We start from the raw sequence: 19134 nt of genomic DNA on the forward strand, positions 1-19134 counted from the left end.
GATACTTACCAACGGCAAGGATTGGCTCATACTGTTTAATATTTTTTGTTGTAAGAGGTGGGCACATGCGGATAGCAAATGGAGGCAAAGGAAGCCCTGAAAGAAGTCCAGTCAGCAGAAATTTGAGGTGCACTTCTTGCAGTAAGGAACTTTTTAATTGTTCTTCTCCAGCAACTGTGCCTTGCCCTGCTTAAAAATTACAGCTCTTGTTAATATTAAAAAGGTATCAGACACAAGATTTTATAAAATAAAAATCATAAATAAATAAATTATAAATAAACTAACATATATATTAGCAATTTTTTATTTAAAGAGGCATTCCTTCCTGTTGAACTCCAGATGATAAAACTTTTTAGAAGGCTGCACTTCAGCTAACTTCTCCAATACCGGTTTTCTTTCCTCAGGCTAAGAAGGAAGAAAAAGGAAGGAAGAAAGGAAAAAAAGTAAGTGCAACCATCTCAGTCTTCTTCCAGAACTCAAGGGTAGTTTAAATTGTCTTCATCTGCTTAAGATTATCTTTATAAAATTAAGGAGTTTTACCCAAATTCCATTTTAATTATTTTTTTCCCCTCAGTTACAATGAACTTTGAATATTAGTCCTCAACATAAAATCCTCAAAAAGATTAATTTGTTAATTTCTTTAGCAAACAGGAATTCTTTTCTTTCAGCATTACTATTTAAGTTGCATAGAAAATAATTCTAACACATGTAGTTCTCAAATAAGCTATGATGTACAATGATTCAAATATTCTAGAAATGAGTAGCAGTAATATTAGTCAAAGAAATTCTTACCAATCATGTTGTCTAATGACAGGTCTGGAAGTTTATTTTGAAATGCTCCTACTGGAATTCCACAGAATGAGACTGGGGAATACAAAGGTGATGCACTTGAACTGCTGTAAAAGAAATGAAAACCAGTTCCTAATACAAACTGGATTGCCTGTTGACTTAGGTCCTCGATTTTGCTTTTTCCCCAGGTTGTTCTTTCAGTATTCCTACCACTTATTACTTGCAGAATATTTTGAGATTATTCCCAACATCAACTTCCATGAACAACTGTACCAGGAGATAATGCACACAAAGATGTACAAAATTAAAAATAACTTTCATCTTCCTTACAGAGATATTTGTACATAACAGAAAAAGAGGCAGATGCATCCCTTGTTCTGAAGCATTGAACGCAAGCTTTTAAATATATTGTGTATTAATATGTAGAGCTACTTTAATGAATACAGCTGAGGAGCAATCGTGAATATTTTGACATTCAAGAATAGATTCCCAAACTTGGGGAACATTCTTTTGTTAACCGTTATAAACTTTTTCTATAGGTTCCAGATGACAAAACCCATAACTGAAGCACAGAGATATGAAACAGGATCGCCTCTACATATACAAAGCTACAACAGAAACTCAGAGTAATACCTATGCCTACAGTCTTGTGAGATACCTATGCATCAGGTTTTTGGGTTATTTCTTCCCCAATGACTGACTGGGTTCCAGTGCAATCTCCATCTAAAAGGAACCCTGCAGCCTTGGCAATCATACCTTGCTAGGCTGATGAGAGGTCTACATCATAAGCAAAGACCAAAGACTACTGACTGCACCTAGCTGTATGCAAAAATGTGGTTTAAGGCATGTACAAAGCCTTTTTCTTTAAAATCTTGCTTTAACAGACTTTGAGTGCAAATTTTAATTAACACCATCAAATCCAGCAAGATCAAGAGCTAATGGAGGAAGACTCTTTCAAAACGCATTAACGACTCTGCACCAACTAGAAATATGCTTTACTTTCCAGAACAATCCAACCATATCCGGAATCCTCAAGGTTCAGTAGTTCTTATATTATTATTACATTTTTCCTGGTTTCATAATGATGACAAAAATCTATGTTTTAGAAATGAGCCTAAGAATCCAAGAAGTAAAACCCAGCAACATCTGGATCTTAAACAGCTCTTTTGGATATGCATCACAAAGAATCCATTCAACAATGTTTTTATTCTTGGTGTTCTGAAAAATACTCAATCACTGATAAGCAACAAAAGGATCTATGTTGAAAATCTGATACTTTTGACGTTTAGAAATGTACTAAGAACTCTGTATTTCTTTAATAGCAATAAGTTATTTTATTCAATAGGACTTCAAAGGTTTATTGTGGCAGAACAACCTTAATACATTGACTGTTTAAAGAACTATACTGCTTCATACAGTGTTTTTAGAGACCATTCGAAATCTGAAACTCTAGAGGCTTTGTATATAAAAATATTGTTTATACCACCATAATCCAGCCACCTGCTGTGCAGCCTTATATTGCTCTGTGTCAAATTCACACAAATGCAGCAGAAAACATTTCCCCTACTAAAAATGGAGTCCTTTCCAGACTCATTTTGCAGTTCTTTCATGTGACCGAAGCAAGATTCATTACTGAAGAAAATTAGAGAGTCGGAAGAAAGGCAAATGAGAAGAAAATGTTCCCCCAAAATAATGTAAATATTCATTCCTATCTTTTGTTTCCTTATTCCAACTACTTAGTATGGAATTATTTTTTAAAGAAAGAAGAGTAAATACAGTTCCTTCACTTCCCCAAAGCAAGGGAACTAATCTACGTGGATGATATAGTTTGTTCCTCTTCCTTTCATTCATACACATGTATGGCACGTCACACTACCATACACACAAGGACACCACTGTTGCTTTTGGAATATAATTAAATACTACACACCACTTGTAAACAGAACAGATGGAAGCTTTGATAAGAAAAATAAATCCCATTACCTGTTACGCACATTTCTGCCAGAAATAGTGGATTTTACTTCCCAGATCATTACCCTGCCATCACTGACTATGAGAGCTGCAGAATTTTCATTCACTGGGCAACACACCATACTGAAGGGTCGAACTGTTTTTGTTACTCTGATTGCATCGCACTGACTTCTTAAATCATAAATCAGCTCCTGAACTGGGTCTGGATCTGTAATATCAATGTCCCACAGAGGACAAACAATTAGAACAGAAAACATACAATGTGATCCATCAGCTGAGGTAAATTTGCAGAATGACTGAGCTCTTTGGCCGAAATCCACATGCTTCCTGTGCAGCCATTAGGAAAAGTAATCCAAAACTATAAACCATTGATCTTGCTGTACACAACACAGCTCTGAACAGTTCTCCAAAATGTAACTTTGTTTTTAAAATATCTTATTCCACTTGAATCTTGCAAAATCTAAAAAAAATTTACTGTTTCATATCTGGGGAGAAAGTTCAATCCAAAACTTATTTGGTCTATTGGTAAACCTGGAAGAAAGTAAATTTGTAGCTCAGCAGAAATTACCAAATTGCCAAAATCAAACCAAACAAAAACCTAACAAAACAAAATCACTTATTTACATTTACAGAACTGTTTTCCCTTTTTTTTTCCAGTCTCCTCCACTATACTTAAAAAGCCATTCTTAATAATATACTATAAAAGAGACAAAGGTTTAGTCATTTAGATTCTAATGGAAATTTAAGCCCACGTCTTAGTTCTAACATCAATTCTTCCAATTGACCAAATGGTTTCCAAAACCTTGTCTCTGCCTGAAAAATATGTTTTTTCTTGAAGATAAAAAGAACAAACTAACCATCTTTTATCAACGAAACTTTCTTATATATGTGACTGTTAAGCCACTTCATAACTAAAGTATTATTTAGTAATAAAAGGATTTTCAAGATACTAATATCTTATATTGCACTAAATTTCAGGGAAGTCAAAAACAATTTTGGGAGAATGCAGTATAACGTTAAATTTAAAGTATGGGGAAAAAAAAACACTAGAAGGGCTGTAATTCACCATTCTGTATGAGGCATTACGGTTAATATTGGTGTTCAAGTAATAATTAAAATGCCTCAAAGTTAATTTCTGGACATTTTTGACACAAAACTTACCTGGCTCTTCATTTGGAGTTCCAGTTATGCTGCAGTTAGGTCTGCGAACTCTTAAAGTTATACAACCATTTTCATGTAGGCAAAATAACCCATCTCGCTGAAAACAAGGAATTACCTAGGTAACGAGATACCACATTATATCAGGTTACCAAAATTTTATCCTTTGCAAAGTATACTGATGTATCCTGATGTATAAGCAAGTCACTAAAACTATTAACATTAATGTAACACTTGAATGAATTTCTTTAGCTACTGTACTTGTGACTAAGGAAATCAATTAATTTCAGAAATTCCTTTACAGTTTTTGTTTGAATTGTATGCTGGTTTGGGTTTGTTGGTTTTGGGTTGTTTTGTTTTTTGGTTTTTTTTTTGTTTGTTTTGGTTTTTTTTTTAAACATTGATGTACTCGTATATATTCTTTCTATCACTTTTTTTTTTTTAAAAAAAAAAGCTTTCTTTTTTAGTATCAGAATTCATGATTCCAAGAGAATAAAGATGCTTTAAGATGACCTGGGACTAGACTTAGCTGTCTAATTAAGCAAGGGCAGATGCTCAGAGAACTTGTGTGTAAGCAGCTTAACTACCAGAAAACGAAACATCCTTTTTTCCACAGCACTGTTTCCATACTGGTAATTTTTGTAACACCACAAAATGAGGTGGGTTTGCTGCAGACTTCAGAAAACTAAATTAAACAAGGTTTGATTCAGAGGACACCCTCTTCCCCTGATGAGCTAACTTTTCATCCTCTTGAACTAATCAAAACACAGCTATCACTGAGTCATGAACTTACACGTGATCTTAATAAACTATTACAATGTTCCAAACCAATCAAATTTTCAATACCTGTAGGAAAGGCACACCTGTTCTTTCAATTGCAATCACACCCACTGTCTGATTCACTTCCAAGTCAAGAATCAAAATTTCTCGGGGATACAATAATAGCATGTAGTTTCTTTTGGAAGGCAAGTATGACAACTGAAGACAGTCATTGAGCGTTACAGATTCAGCACTGTAAAACATCAGATATAAACTTTAATCAAGTTCAGTATCAACAAATAACTCAAGTTCAGAATGAGATTAACAGTATAAATTCTCCTGCAGCTGCATTTTTTCAAGTATTCCCTACGTTCATCGCTAAGGAACTGTAGATTTCTATTTAATTGCTACAGCAGTGCAAAGCATCACTGACCTTTAAAAGACACACATTCTTTTGACTTTGGTCTAAATAAGATTACAGAGTAATTTTTAAAACAATATGTAATTCAAATGGAACAAGCGTAATTCTTGCATGTCTCAAAAACAAAGCAATTCAGTTATGAACAGCGTTAGTTGCCATGACATTTGGTGGTATTCACGGGAAATTACCCTTAAACATACTGCTTACTTCAATTTTTCTATTATTATGCGTATTACTTTATTTCAAAATGAACAGAACTAGCCTATCAAGAATATCAGTCTTCAAACTCAAAGAAAGTAGCAAAGAGCAGGATTGTTTGTCATTTTGTTAACAGGAGACTGGCTGCAAGGTAAAGATGCTCATTAGGTACAGGCAATCCAATGAACTGTATTTAAGTCACATTGGAGAAAATCATCCTCACACTGTGCTTAGGTTTGAAGGTCTCTGAACTGATTTAATGTATCATCCCTTTGACGGGGTTTGTTTAGTTGTAATCTCCTCATTCTACCACACACTAAGCCCTCCTTACGCTTGTCTTGTATCTTATTCCTTGCTTCAGGATTAATATTCACTTTTTCTCTGCAATCACTTTCCTGACAATCTCCTGCTCCTCTTTCCTCAAAGTTTTCCCTAAACTAATGTAACTGCACTAATATATCTGCACGAAATTTTGATATCAAGTGCTATCTGATAATACAGTCTGATTAGCTTGTCCTCAAATTCACTAGACGCTCGAGAAATACTTCTATTACTCAAATAAAAAGTACAAAAGGAAATAAAGAATTACACCACACAAAAGTCTAGAGGATTTCTAGCAAAAACACCCAAAACTCACAATGCAACAACTTTAGTTTTAAAAGGTCAGAAAATAGACAAATGTATAAATTCTAATATTATTTATACACTATTAACTTAAAAAATGCCTCCTACTGTAGTATCACATATAACATCAGAATGACAACTCTTCTCAGGTATCAGTACTTACAGAATTTTTATTCTCTTATTTTATCCCTTCTTATTCCACAATTGAAATTAATTACATTAGCCCATTTTCACCTTCATTTTTTCCCCCTAAGAAAGATGTTCCTGAATTTACACTTGCATGAAGATCTGTTAGCGAAGGGAGAACATTACGTCATTAACTTATGGAAAACATGCTGGGATGATATGGTTGTTTTTATGAACAGAACTGGCTGAGTGACTGTCAATATTATATCCACAAATAATGTCCTCGATACAGGACATCCAACAATCTGCCCACCCCAATAAATTTTCTTTTTTAAAACGACATTAAAATCTGTAAGATAATTAATTATATCTATAAAATATACAGGTATACAAAACATTACCTGAGAAGAAATATTTGCAACCTACCTTGGTTTTTCATTACTGATTAAGATTTTTACTTTATCAAGGGCCTTTTTGGCCCCCGTAGCAGCAGCCAGCTTGTTGTGAGAAGGACTGGAATGGGGACTAGAGATGTAAACTTTCTTCCCTGAGCTGGCAGGAGCTTTGGAAGGAGAGAAGTCGGAGATGAACACTATTCCTTCACTGGTGAGCACTGTACCAAGAAAAACAATTTCGATTATAGCAAAATACAATCTGTAGTTTTATTCTGGTGTTCCATTTTAATGAAATTTTGGTGGGGAGAAATGCTAATAACTTTAATAATACTGCATTAGGTAGAAAACTCATCATTCTAGACAACAGGCATCATCTTCTGAAAGAGCTGCAGATGGTCCAATGCAATTAATTAGATGCACAAAACTCAATTTTTCAAAATTAAGAAACTTCTTGTTTCTTCAGTACAGTTATTCTCTCTCATCAACTATTTTTCTGTAGGCTTCACAATGCAAATAGAGAGCAGGGTTGCCTACATTGGCTATATCACCATTTTTTGTTCTCATGCAGAGCACGGCTCAAAGAATCATTAACTCACATTATTTATGTTGCAGCATAAAGATACAGTTAAGCTGTAAAGATGCAGCTAGGATTTTATTGCAAGTTTATACAAAAAAAAAAAAAAAGGGTTTTTTTAGGTTGAATGGTATGGCAGACAAAAAAAAAGACAAACAAAAAGACTGGAAACTGCATTATCTCATTATAGATCAGGAGTGATCAAGCTAAATTAAAGAATAAAATGGTGGTAACTCCCTTATTTCTCTCAGTTTCTTTCTGCTAAAATGTCAATAAATCTGTACTGCATCCCCCCTTGACATTTGAGTTGCTTCTGAAACTAATGTTTACGCTCTATTCCTTTAAAAAAAAAAATCCTTTCTGTTGAAAATACCATTTATTCTTGGTCATTCTCATCTCACTGGATTCTCCCTCAGCACCCATGCTTTTATAGCTTTTTATGTCAGTTTAACAGGGCTCTCTATACTTGGCTTTCTGCAGCTCCCTATCTACATGCTTTCCACCTTCTTTATAAAGTCTCAAACATTTATTTTCAGATCTCTAACTTCTCTCCTAATGATTAATTTTCCCCTTCCCTCACACAATGGCATCTTATTTTAGAAGATTCGACTTTTTGGCTGAAGACTCCCCTGTCTTTGTTTTCAGACTTCTTGGAATTAATGACATTATTGTCTCCAATCTATTACTTTAATCTCAATATTAACATTTTATTTTAACATTTTTCCTGGTCACATATATTCACATCATGCTGTTTTATACATGCAAACTTACAAGCTAAGTGTGATGGATCAAAGGGGTCAAATGAAAAAGACAAAATATTTTCAGCATAACTTTTCTTCCAAAGTTTGGTGCCTGTGTCTGCATTCCACAGTACAATATAGTTAGGTGGATGAATGGCAAGCAGTAAATCTCTAGAAGCATCTTGATTCCACAACCACTGCATGTCTGTCAAAAGAAAGAAGGAACAACAAACAGTGAAATTAATTTTTTTTTTTTTTTTTTTTACAAAGTTTATTTAAAAACTATTTTTCTTCTGCAATATCCCATCTTTAAAGAAATGAGTAGTGACTTGTTAGTAACAAGATTTTTATATTTCACAATTCTAAAAGTAAGTTTGTTTTACAGCCTGAATGTATGTTTTTAACAAGCAGCAGTATGCTGGGTTACACATGTCCACACACATGCACACAACCCACATCCGATCTGAAGAAGTCAGATCTTTTCATCCACGAATTCCTACCTGAAACAGCACCCTGTGGGGTACAGAATCACTGCAGAGTCAAAATGAAAAGAACCATACAACATCCCAATTAATATTTGGGATGACGCCATGTCCTGGTTTGACTGGCACAGGACTAATTTCTAATGCTTGGGAAGACTGCACTTTTAGAAGACTCTAGTGTCTGAATTTGTGAAAATATTTACTTTATAGCCAGCTGTGGCATGTGGGTTTCAAGGCCTCAGTGTTTTTGAGCTCGCGAGATGCAGGGACGAGGAGGAGCAGGACCCAGGCAGTTGACCCAAGCTGGCCAACAGGATTATTTCATACCATGAACATCACGTTCAATATAAAATAGAAAGTTTGCTGTGAAATTATCTCTCTCCCCTTGATGGCTGCCATCCTGAGAACTTCTTGCCCCACTGATGGACCCCTGAGCCCTTCCCTTCCTCCCGAAACCATAGTGCTCACAGGTTCTGACAGTTACTGTCCACTGCTGGGAGTGCACAGCCTCCTACTGATAGAATGGGCTGAGTATAATCTTTGTATATTTTGTATTGGTATAAGGATCAATAATGGTTCTTTAGTGTTAATAATGTTAACTATCTAGTCTTATTCTATTAAATCTGTTTATATCTCAACCCCTGGGTTTTCCTTGATTCTTCACAATTCCCCTTCCCAGGTGGGGAGGGGTCATCAGTGATAGAATGATTATCTAAATGGCACATCATGAACCATATACCTTCCCAAATTAGTATTTGAGCTGGTATCAGTATTGGACCTGGAAGAAAATGTCTTTTCCCCTTCCAATACTTTTTAACAGAGAGTCTTACATTTAAGAGGAAAATAAAACTGACTGTAATACACACTCAAGAATACAAGTACAGTGCCTAAATGCTAGGGTCAGTCTGAAGAGGCATGTTTGCCAATCATCATGGCTGGGCATTATTTAAACATCCAAGATAAATGGACATAAAAGACTGTTTTCTGTCAATAAGAACAGAGAGACACCTCAGTTACTTGAAAGGAGCTGCGTTAGACCTACAACATGCTCCACGGGGCAGTGTTTTAGACAACAGAACGGGTCAGGTAGGCAGTGGATAAAATGCCCCCCAAGTCCAGCTCCTGTCACTCACTGCATGGCCTCGCCAAGTCATAGCTTCTCTACAGCATGTTCATACATATTAAGATGTCGAAAAAAACTTCCTTCTTCAGCCGTTCTTCTGTTTTATCAATTCAGCTTTTTCAGAGCTGGTAAGTGCTTCTCACTGGATTTCAGAGAAAAAAAATAAATAATCCAGCCATGTGTGTCCTATTCAGTTACACTGTAAGTATACAAAAAGTTAACTCCTCAGCTGAATGCAGAATTTGGATCAAAGAAAGAAGAGTGCCTTACATGGATGCACCGCTTTTCTCCTCATTGAAACAGTGAGGCTCCAGTTGTTATCCTACAAAGCTCTTGCAGATAACACACAGAGAACCAGTAAATCACCCTCGTGCTCCATCTCTGCATTTGCACCATTTTCTACAGTCTCATAAAAACAGCCAAAGGCCTCAGAAAGAGATGGAAAGGAAAAGAAGCTGCTTTTGTTAGAGGCTATTGCTGAATCAAATCAGGGACTTCAGAAAGAACAGAATTTTAATTCTGTTGCTTGTTAAGTTTTTTTCCTCACCTAGCTGATTGGAAAGCCTTCATCGGGTCTGAAAACCTGGAGAAATCTTCAAATGGCATGGTCAAAGCTTCACCAAACATTCAGTGAAGAGGTGTCAGGAGTAAATAAAAAACTTATACAAAAAAAAATTAAAACTAATAAAATCAACTGCAGTCAATAGAATACATTTTCAGTGTCCCACTATTAGACTCACAATATTGTATTTGCTTTTATAGACTTTATAAAAACAGAAATAACAAAAAACAACCAACCTAACTTCACAAGTGGGTTTTCAAATAATAGAATTAAAAACAAAAAGCAAGTGCAACACAAGCGTCGTCACAAGCTTTTAAAATAAATTATAAATTATTCTTAGAAACTCATTATGGTATTTTCTCTGGGGAAAAGAAGAAAGTGTTCTAAATTTTAATTTAGTAATAATTTGTAGACATATTACTAGCATGCACTGCAGTAGCAATAAACAGAAATCCAGAACATGCAGCAGAGCATGTAGATGCTGCCGTACTTGCAGAGTTATCCCTCCCAGCTAACTCTGAAAGAGCCAGTCCAATGCTGGAAGCGGCCCACTGGCAGTATCAGCTCAGGTACTGGAAGCCAACCACCCACAGTAGCGCAGCCACAAAGCTAACCAGATTCCAGTGCTCCAGCTCAGTTCTGTTAGGAGTGGTTCCAGTAGACAGAAATGTGCCTACCATGAGTAATCAGAACCAAAAAATCCAAGTTTTACAATAGTAGGAGAGTACTACTATCAACTACAAACTGCACCAATGAAAGTAACACTAAGAATGATACTGTGTGATGCAACAAGGAATGAACTTCAGATCTTTTGATTCCCTTTTCTGAGTTCTAACCACTACCGTAACTTTTTCATTGATGAAGTACAAGATGCTGACTAATGAAAGGGAGCATTCGATGGAGCATAAAAAGAAGCAAAGAAAAAGACACTTAAATATTCCTTTCCAAGATATCCTTTTAATTGTGTTGGGCTTTTTTTTTTTTTTGTGGGATTTTGGTTGGTTGCTTGGATTTTGCTTTTGTTTTTCACTTCCCACAGAGACTTGTGAAATCCCTGAAGGAGATCGTATTTTTTTTTTTTTTCCTGGTAATAGGATAAAGAATCTTCAAACATCCCAGAACTCTTCGGGTAGAGTTTATCAGGTATTTTTCAGACCTTCCCAGCTGCACTGAGCTACCACCCATAGAACAGAATCAAAAGCAGCAAACACCACCACTAAACTGTCTGCTGAAATGAAAGCCAAACCCAGTTATTTATACCATCTCAAAATGTCCTCTTTCTCTTAACTGCTCGTGTTAATTCTCACTGTTTATATCCACTTAATTACACTTGAAACCCAATTCAAATGTGGCATACTCAGTTTCAAGACTTCCTGCCGCTAACTCCAACTATATGTGAAACTTACCTCATTTACAACTGTCTTCTGTGCTAAAATTTACACAATATCTTGTCCTTTCTCCATGTCACTTTTCACATCTTAATATTGCTATCTATGCATAGAAAAGCCTCCCTGCTCTCATGAATCAGACAACTGCATAGATGCTCAAAAACAACTTCTCTCTCTAGTTGCACTGCAAATCCATGTTATGTGCTGGTATATTTGATCAGAAGTAGCTATATAATGAACTATTGAAATAATTGTCAAAGTATACGTGCACAATCAAAACTCTTAGCTTACAGAAATGTAATACTGTGGAAGTAGTACACCACTACAGATGGCATTAACATTCAGGTGCAATGCAAGCTGCACTACATCCCCAGTTCAAAAGCAAGACCTCGACACTGTAAATATTATTATTTCAATCAATAACATTAATAAAAACAGACTTCGACTTTTTTTCAGAAGATCTTGGAAAATATTACCATCATGAACTCAATCTCATAGCATCGCTGTGGGAGACAGTAAATCTTACATTTACACAGAAAATGAGTAGACAAACATAGAGAAGACTAGTAATTCCACCAGGAAAATTCAACAGCAGAACTGATCATAGATTGTAAAACCTAGGGGATGGATTTGTACACAGTGCACCATAAACTAACGTCCACACAAACATCATGCATTACCTTGAATTGGTTTCGCATGTTCTTGTATTTCACAACGAGCTGTTCCTGTCGCCACATCCCATACAATTATTTTTCCAGTAACATCAGCAGAAGCTAAACGTAAAGAATATGGAGAACCAATATTGTGATGGTAATTTTCTTTAGCCCACTTAACCTGAAGATACAGATGAAAATTGGTCAAAGGAGGCAAACGATAACAAAGACACCATACTTCATATTTTTCAGATTGATAAATAAGTAATAAACAATTTAACAAAAAAGCATAGTAATAGTTAACGTTAATAGCATCTGTGTAAGCATACCTTTAAGCTACCATCCGTTGTGCAAATTTAAGGTATGCTGCAACTGTGCTGCATGACTGCATGGTTGGTATTTTCAAATTACATAAATCAACAATCCTTGTTCCTGAAGATAACTACAACAATCCATGAATACATCCAATGTATATAAAAAGTTTACTCAAATATTTAGAAGAAACTAAATGGCAATGTTTAAGGTTCTACAGGCATCTACAAACCTATACCCACTGACTTCCAAACAAATGAAAGTTGAAAATTTCCCATCCAACTTTTACACGCATCCTAAAACATGTCATTTTCCTAATTTGTGAAATATATTATGGTATTAGGGAGGAAGGAAGGTTAGCCTTTCACCTGTATGTTTTCTCATGTCAAGCTATTGCTGACATTTGCTATCTTTTTGGTCCTTTTCAGTATGTTGCCACCATTGATTTCCACATACCACTTTCTGGTTTGGGATTTCAAGCTGCACTGGCTTGGAAGTCGGCAGTATCTATGCATCTTGAAATTTGAAACATTCTGTCTACAAGTCTCCTGAGATTATAAGGAGATAACACAGACTCCTTCCTTATCTACTCAATGTAGACTTGTTTTGCTACCTGCTTTAAAGGCGAACTTCTGTCCCTAACAGAGACTGAAGACATGAACAGAATAAAGGAATTGTAATGCTAACCCAATAGGAGTCTACCTACTACAAAAATGAGGCTGTAGCTAACTAGCACTTTTTGCAGATATTGAAAACATGACATTAAAAAATAGAAATCTTTAGGCACCGCTAACTTTGCAACATGAATTAGATTTATAACAGCAGTCAGAGCACCATAGCCACCTTTGTGCTACCCCTCTCAGAGGTGTGACCAGGATATATCTCAAAAGCCTAGCTGAATAAATTAAACATGCACAGCAAGCAACCTTCAGAGAGCTCTAGCTATAAACCCAAAGTGTGTTTCTACCATAATAAATAAGAATTCTTAGGAGAGCCTCCTCTACCTGCAAATTCCAGTCTTGCAACTCCTGATTCCCTGCTGTTCAAAAAAAATTACCCATGAGGAAACCTGCACGTAGCTATGTAGCTATTAAAAAAAAGTAATTATAGAAACCTGCAAAGCTATTTCTTCCTCAGTTAAATATATATTACTTTGAAGCAAATTCTATGTCTGAAAAACATCATTTCCCAAGGGAGGAGCTGTCACCAAGTTATGAACAACAAAAAGGAGACCTTTAACGCGATCGGTCTCGACCAGACCTCATGCAGCTCTATCAGCATAAGCCCTCATTTCTCATTGTAGTCGCACTGCTCCAACAAAGTCCATACGTGTGACTGATCCCTCTGCTAAAAGAAATTATTTTCTTACTGTACTGGTCACTGTCTCTCTACCCTGACTTCAAAATACAGCAGCATTGGTCAGAAACAGGAACCAGAGGTGATTTTTTTTTTATTTTATTTCCACAATCTGTCTCACCTGATTTAAAGAACCTTACTGTTTATTAACATATCAGAGCAGACACAAATGAAATTTCAATCCTCAATCAAAAAATTGTTCCTGTAATTACGTTTTCTGTTGTAAAAGTACTATTTCAAGTACTTTTTGTAAAGGTACAAAAAAAATTGCACATAATTCACTGCATGCAAAGTTACCAGTATCCCACAAACACCATGTGGACACATGGACAACTAACATGGATCCATTTTCACTGAAACTATTATGTATTCCAGGCACAGTTATAACAGCCAAAGGCCAGGAAGTATTTAAAGGAAAATAGTTAAACAGACCGCAGAAGGATTATGAAACAATCGCTTTTCTCTTTGCTTTTTTTTTTATTACAGATAGTGGTGTGTTTTGAAATTTTTCACATCTGAAGCACGGGTTTTGGGGCAGAAGATCCCCTGTAGACTGAGTTTGCTGGTGTGAACATCTACTGCAAAGAGTTTAGGTCAGACATACACAGTAAACTACTTAGAGATCCCCTCCAGCTTATTTATGCTCTCAGCATCTACAAACCAAAAAAGAAGTCAGTTAGGAACTGAAAAAAATTTCTTACAAATGCACGTAAAAGCAATGATCATGGCCTCATAATAATTTCTCATATAATGTCTACTTCTTAAAGCAGAACAGAATTTCTCTTCATTCTTCCTCATCAATTAGTAATTTTCTTACAGTCTATTTCTGTTCACAAAGCACCAGCTAGTGGTTTTGAAAAATTATTTGGACTTCAGCCTTTGGCTTCCTATTGAAATAACGTTACTTCTCAAAGCTAGTGAATGTAACTGAAACATATTAAAATGTTATCATTACAGGGATCAAAAGCTAATTTTGCTACAACTTACTATCTAAGCTAAGCGGAAATTTTAAAGCAGAGTCATCATTGTATCTGCTACCTCTGCACCACTTATATTTTCTACTTTTTATACAATTATAGACATTAGAATTAATTTCTTCACTTTAAAGGGCACCTTGAAGACAACTGAGGCTAAGGGTATGCTTACTTAAACAAGTTGCCAAAAGGCAAGCAAAGATATTGATCCACAGAGTGCTACTAGCTCCATGGCTGCTGTTGTGGACACACCTTTGCTCTGAGATAACTTGAGAAATAAACTCTCCTTACTGAGTCAGATAAGTTGCCTCATATTTGTCACCAGGGAGACTATTCATAACAGCAGCACAAGCTTGAAGTTGACAGCAATGTCTGGGCAACCCTGAGAATCTTCAAAATTCACTGAAAGATTTGGGCAAATATACAAATGTGCGGGAAGAAATCAGTTTTCTGTTCTTTGCAACACTCTAGCAGTATTTTTAAACGTTACAGCACACCAGTCTCAAAAAACAATGTAAAGTATCTATTTTGAGACCTAGCCCTTCCACTTTCCTTTTTTCCAGTCAGTTTCAAATTTCTCTGTAATCAAGCAAAACTAATTCCTAAACTTTACAACCATTTTTAAAAGCCACAATGTCATCGTCTCTATGGCTCTTGGCCAAGATCTTGTATGGATCTCTATCTTTGCCCTACCCAATATTTTCACCCAGGATTTGAACAGTTTATTTACTATTATAAAAAAGCGCACTTAATTGGACTCTGTAGCACAGAAGCTTGATGAGAAGTTCAACATAACCTGGAAATGTGCGCTTGCAGCCCAGAAGGCCAACCATATCCTGGGCTGCATCAACAGCAGCACAGCCACCAGGGCGAGGGAGGGGATTCTGCCCCTCTACTCCATTCTTGTGAGACCCCACCCTGGAATATTGCATCCAGCTCTGGAGCCCCCAACATAAGAAGGACATGGACCTGTTGGAACAAGGGTCAAGAGGAGGCCACAAAGATAACTGGAGGGCTGGAGCACATCTCCTATGAAGACAGGCTGAGAGAGTTGGGGTTGTTCAGCCTGGAGAAGGCGGCCCTGGAGAGACCTAATAGCAGCCTTCCAGTATCTGAAGGGCATCTACAAGAAAGCTGAAGAGGGACTTTTTACAAGGGCACGTAGTGACAGGACAAGGGGGAATGGCTTCAAACTGGAAGAGGGTAGATTTCGATTAGATATTACAAAGAAATTCTTCACTATGAGGGTGGTGAGGCACTGGAACAAATTGTCCAGAGAAGCTGTGGCTGCCCCATCCCTGGAGGCATTCAAGGTCAGGTTGATGGGGCTTTGAGCAACCTGGGCTGGTGGGACGTGCCCCTGCCCATGGCAGGAGGGTTGGAACTAGATGATCTTAAGGTCCCTTCCAACCTAAACGATTCCTTGAAATACATCATCCTATATAAAGATATATAAACACCACCACCTGTGTAACTACTGAATATACTGAAATTTCAAAACCACTCACTAAAAAGTTGAAGCAGTGTGTGTTTTTAGTGTGCAGAAAGACATCATCAGAACATGATGGCTCAGAAGTTAGTAAATTAAAAAACCCAAAGACAAACTAACTGTGTTTAATTTTAAAATACAAGAGTGGCCGTATCTGATATACTATTAGTGTATCTACATGAATATGGTCTATTTAAAGAAACTCACTCATGGGGAAAAAAAATAGAGCGCAATTTCCAGAAGGTATATTCAACCTTTTTCTTTTACTACAAAACCCACCAAAATCCCCCTATCTAAAAATCTATTTTTCTTCATAAATTACTGACTGCCTTCTAATATGGAATTTGAGCTAGGGACTATCAAACATTACATCTGCCAGCCAAACATTCCTCCAAACCCTGACTGAATCTGTCATTCTCCACAGACAAAGAAATACATCCTGTTCCACACTTGACCCAAAGTGAAACTGCTATTTCAAGTCAAGGACCTTCAAAGGAAAGTACAGGTACCATACACTTAAGCTTAAGTTTTAGCGATTTTTTGTTGCTAAAATAAATATTCAGCTTTGTCTGCTATTGTTCCTTTTCTATAAGTAAAAACAAACAGAAGTAAAAACTTAAAAGTAACTTTCTAGTCGAATGGTGCACTGGCTACCCCCACAACAGGAAAGCTCAGCAAGGGCATTGACAAAGGGATTCATTTGGTATTTTGTAATGTTCATTTGAAATTCTGTCAAGAGCTTTCTCACAAACATTTCTGTCTGTGCTCTATAACACTACCAAATGTTTCTATATATTTTATACCTTCTATAAAGGTATACCATCAATCTCAGCTCAAATTTCAGCATGTATGTGTCCTGGTTTGAGGTAAAACAGAACCAATTTTGTTCAGTAACTTTGCTGCTTAGCTGGGCCTCTTCTAACTACTGAAATTAACTGCATATTGTTTGATTTAGCTGTAAAACAGATAATGTAAAACACAGGTATTTTACAACAGATTTTATGTGAAAATCAAGTGCAATGGAATGTCAAGTATTTACACTGATTTAGAAAAATAATATATACACCGAAATCAAGTAATATACCTTAAAACATGTACGTCTCACCTTGACAACACTAGATTTGTGTCTTTCCAAAACCTGTAAAGTCTGAGCAGTATTGGCATCAACTATCAGCACAAGAGAATGACATCCATATGCAATCAAACCTTGCCAGCCCCTAGAAAAGCATATCATCATCAAACAAGGAAAAAGAACAAAAAACACTTCACATGAAGAATGAGGCTATTTTTTGTAAGTTGAGTGCATGCTACTAGACACAAACATCAAACAGTAAAACCTATTTAATAACATAAAACTCAAAAGCATTATAAAACGCCGTTGCTGCACTGTCTGCTGAATCATTTACTGATGGAACCCTAAGCCACCACAAAGCACGTCTGTGTATCTAATCTATAAAAATCCTCTGTTGTATATTTAAGATATCCCACCAGAATTCACGAAGAGCATTCCCAAATTTTATATATAATCAGGTAAGTAATATATTTGTAATTATAAAGGTAATTGCATCTCTTTTGGGTTTTTTTAGACAAAAATGCACACGTGAACAACGATTATAGTAATAGTGAAAATCTGCTGAGACCTGTCTGACTTCAGGAGTGGTTAATGAGACCACCAATGGCAATTACAGAACTACGGTGAACACCAAGCAAGTGGGAACAGTCAAAGTTTCAGAGTAAGAACTTCAGAGAACTTCAACGTTCACTGCTTTGCAAGCTGACAAATGTAAAGGCCACAGTTTTCAAAATTACTTGGTTCACCTACTTCGTTTGAACTTCTCTCCCTAAGATTCAGCAGCGTTAGCTTGAAGCTTTTCAGCACAGCTGCGTGAAGTTACTGCTCAGAAAAACGAGTGCAAAAACCAACATAGGCGCTGCCTTTGTACATCAACTCTCAAAACATAACGGAAATGGGACCCAGAAGCAGCTGCTCTGATCTCTGCGGTTTGTCGCACCAACGAGCCCTCTGCCCAGAGAGGCCAATGTCACTGCCGGCGGCACCGCTCCTGCCCACCCACGGCCACGGCTTTGTTCCGCAGCAGCTCCACCGGGCTCCCCCCCGCCCCTCCGGCGGGGAAAGGGGAGAGGACGGGGACGGCGGCAGCTCGCACGGCGCCCGGCAGAAAGCGGCTCTCCGCGGGCAGGCCAGCACAGCGCGCCCGCTTCCAGTAACAAAAAAAAGGACCCGGGTATTTGCGGTGACCACCCTGGGCAAGCCGGCAGGACACCATTCCCTCGGAGTAGAGCACAAACGGCTCTCCACAGCGACGGCCACCCCCGCTTTACCGCTCCTCCCGCACCGGGACGCGTACGAACCTCCCGGTTAAAAGCGCGGGCCTGGGGCGGGGGGAAGCGGGAGACAGACCCGGGGCAGACAGCGGGGAGCGAGGCCCAACCCGCGGCTGAGGCGAAGGAGCCGCGGGGCGGCCCGCGGGGGCTCCGCGGGGAGATTCCCGGGACACCTCCGCCGCCCCTCTCCCCACACCGACCCCGGCAGACCGCCCGCCCGCGGCCCGGCCCCTCACCAGTCCGCCGCCCCTCTGTTCGGCGCGCTGAGGGCGCCCGTCAGGGTCCGCGCCGGCAGCTTGACGTTCACCGTGAAGCGCTGCATGGCGAGGCCGGGGAGCGCCGGGACCGGCAGGGCCACCCCAAGACCGGGTAGCGGGTAGCCGAGCCCGCCGCGGCCCTACCCAGGAAGCGCCGCCTCGACAGTACCACCGGTCCGGTCCGTCCCGCCCGGGGTCCGCCGGGGCCCCGCGGCTGAGGAACGACAGTTCCGGGCCCGGACACGCCCACTCGGAGGGGCCGCGGTGGCTGCCCTGCCCCGGGCCGGGCCCCTCAGCGCGGCGGCTGCTCGCCACCCCCCATCCCAGCACCGGCCCGGGGTGTCTGGTTTCCAGCCCGCCCCACGGGGCCTCCGGGCAACCCCGGAACAGTCACCCCCGGGCCTGGGGAGGCGGAAGTTGCCTCGCTGGCTTTAAAC

General features: G+C 38.4%; 1 protein-coding gene across 1 annotated transcript in view; it reads right to left on the reverse strand.

Annotated features, from left to right (window-relative positions):
* Positions 1-18382, reverse strand: part of WDR11 (WD repeat domain 11) — a gene marked incomplete at its 5' end in the record, with an annotated part of 47943 nt that extends 29561 nt beyond the window's left edge. Inside the window, 10 exons of the mRNA XM_082486394.1 lie at positions 10-186; positions 793-896; positions 2773-2968; positions 3922-4036; positions 4765-4930; positions 6473-6659; positions 7787-7960; positions 11991-12144; positions 17200-17311; positions 18153-18382. Of these exons, the coding sequence (XP_082342520.1) occupies positions 10-186; positions 793-896; positions 2773-2968; positions 3922-4036; positions 4765-4930; positions 6473-6659; positions 7787-7960; positions 11991-12144; positions 17200-17311; positions 18153-18382 (1615 nt within the window). The remainder of the gene's footprint in view (positions 1-9; positions 187-792; positions 897-2772; positions 2969-3921; positions 4037-4764; positions 4931-6472; positions 6660-7786; positions 7961-11990; positions 12145-17199; positions 17312-18152) is intronic.
* Positions 18383-19134: the final 752 nt, after the last annotated feature.

Source organism: Vanellus vanellus, assembly GCF_965231255.1.
Source record: "Vanellus vanellus genome assembly, chromosome: 7".
Taxonomy (NCBI): domain Eukaryota; kingdom Metazoa; phylum Chordata; class Aves; order Charadriiformes; family Charadriidae; genus Vanellus; species Vanellus vanellus.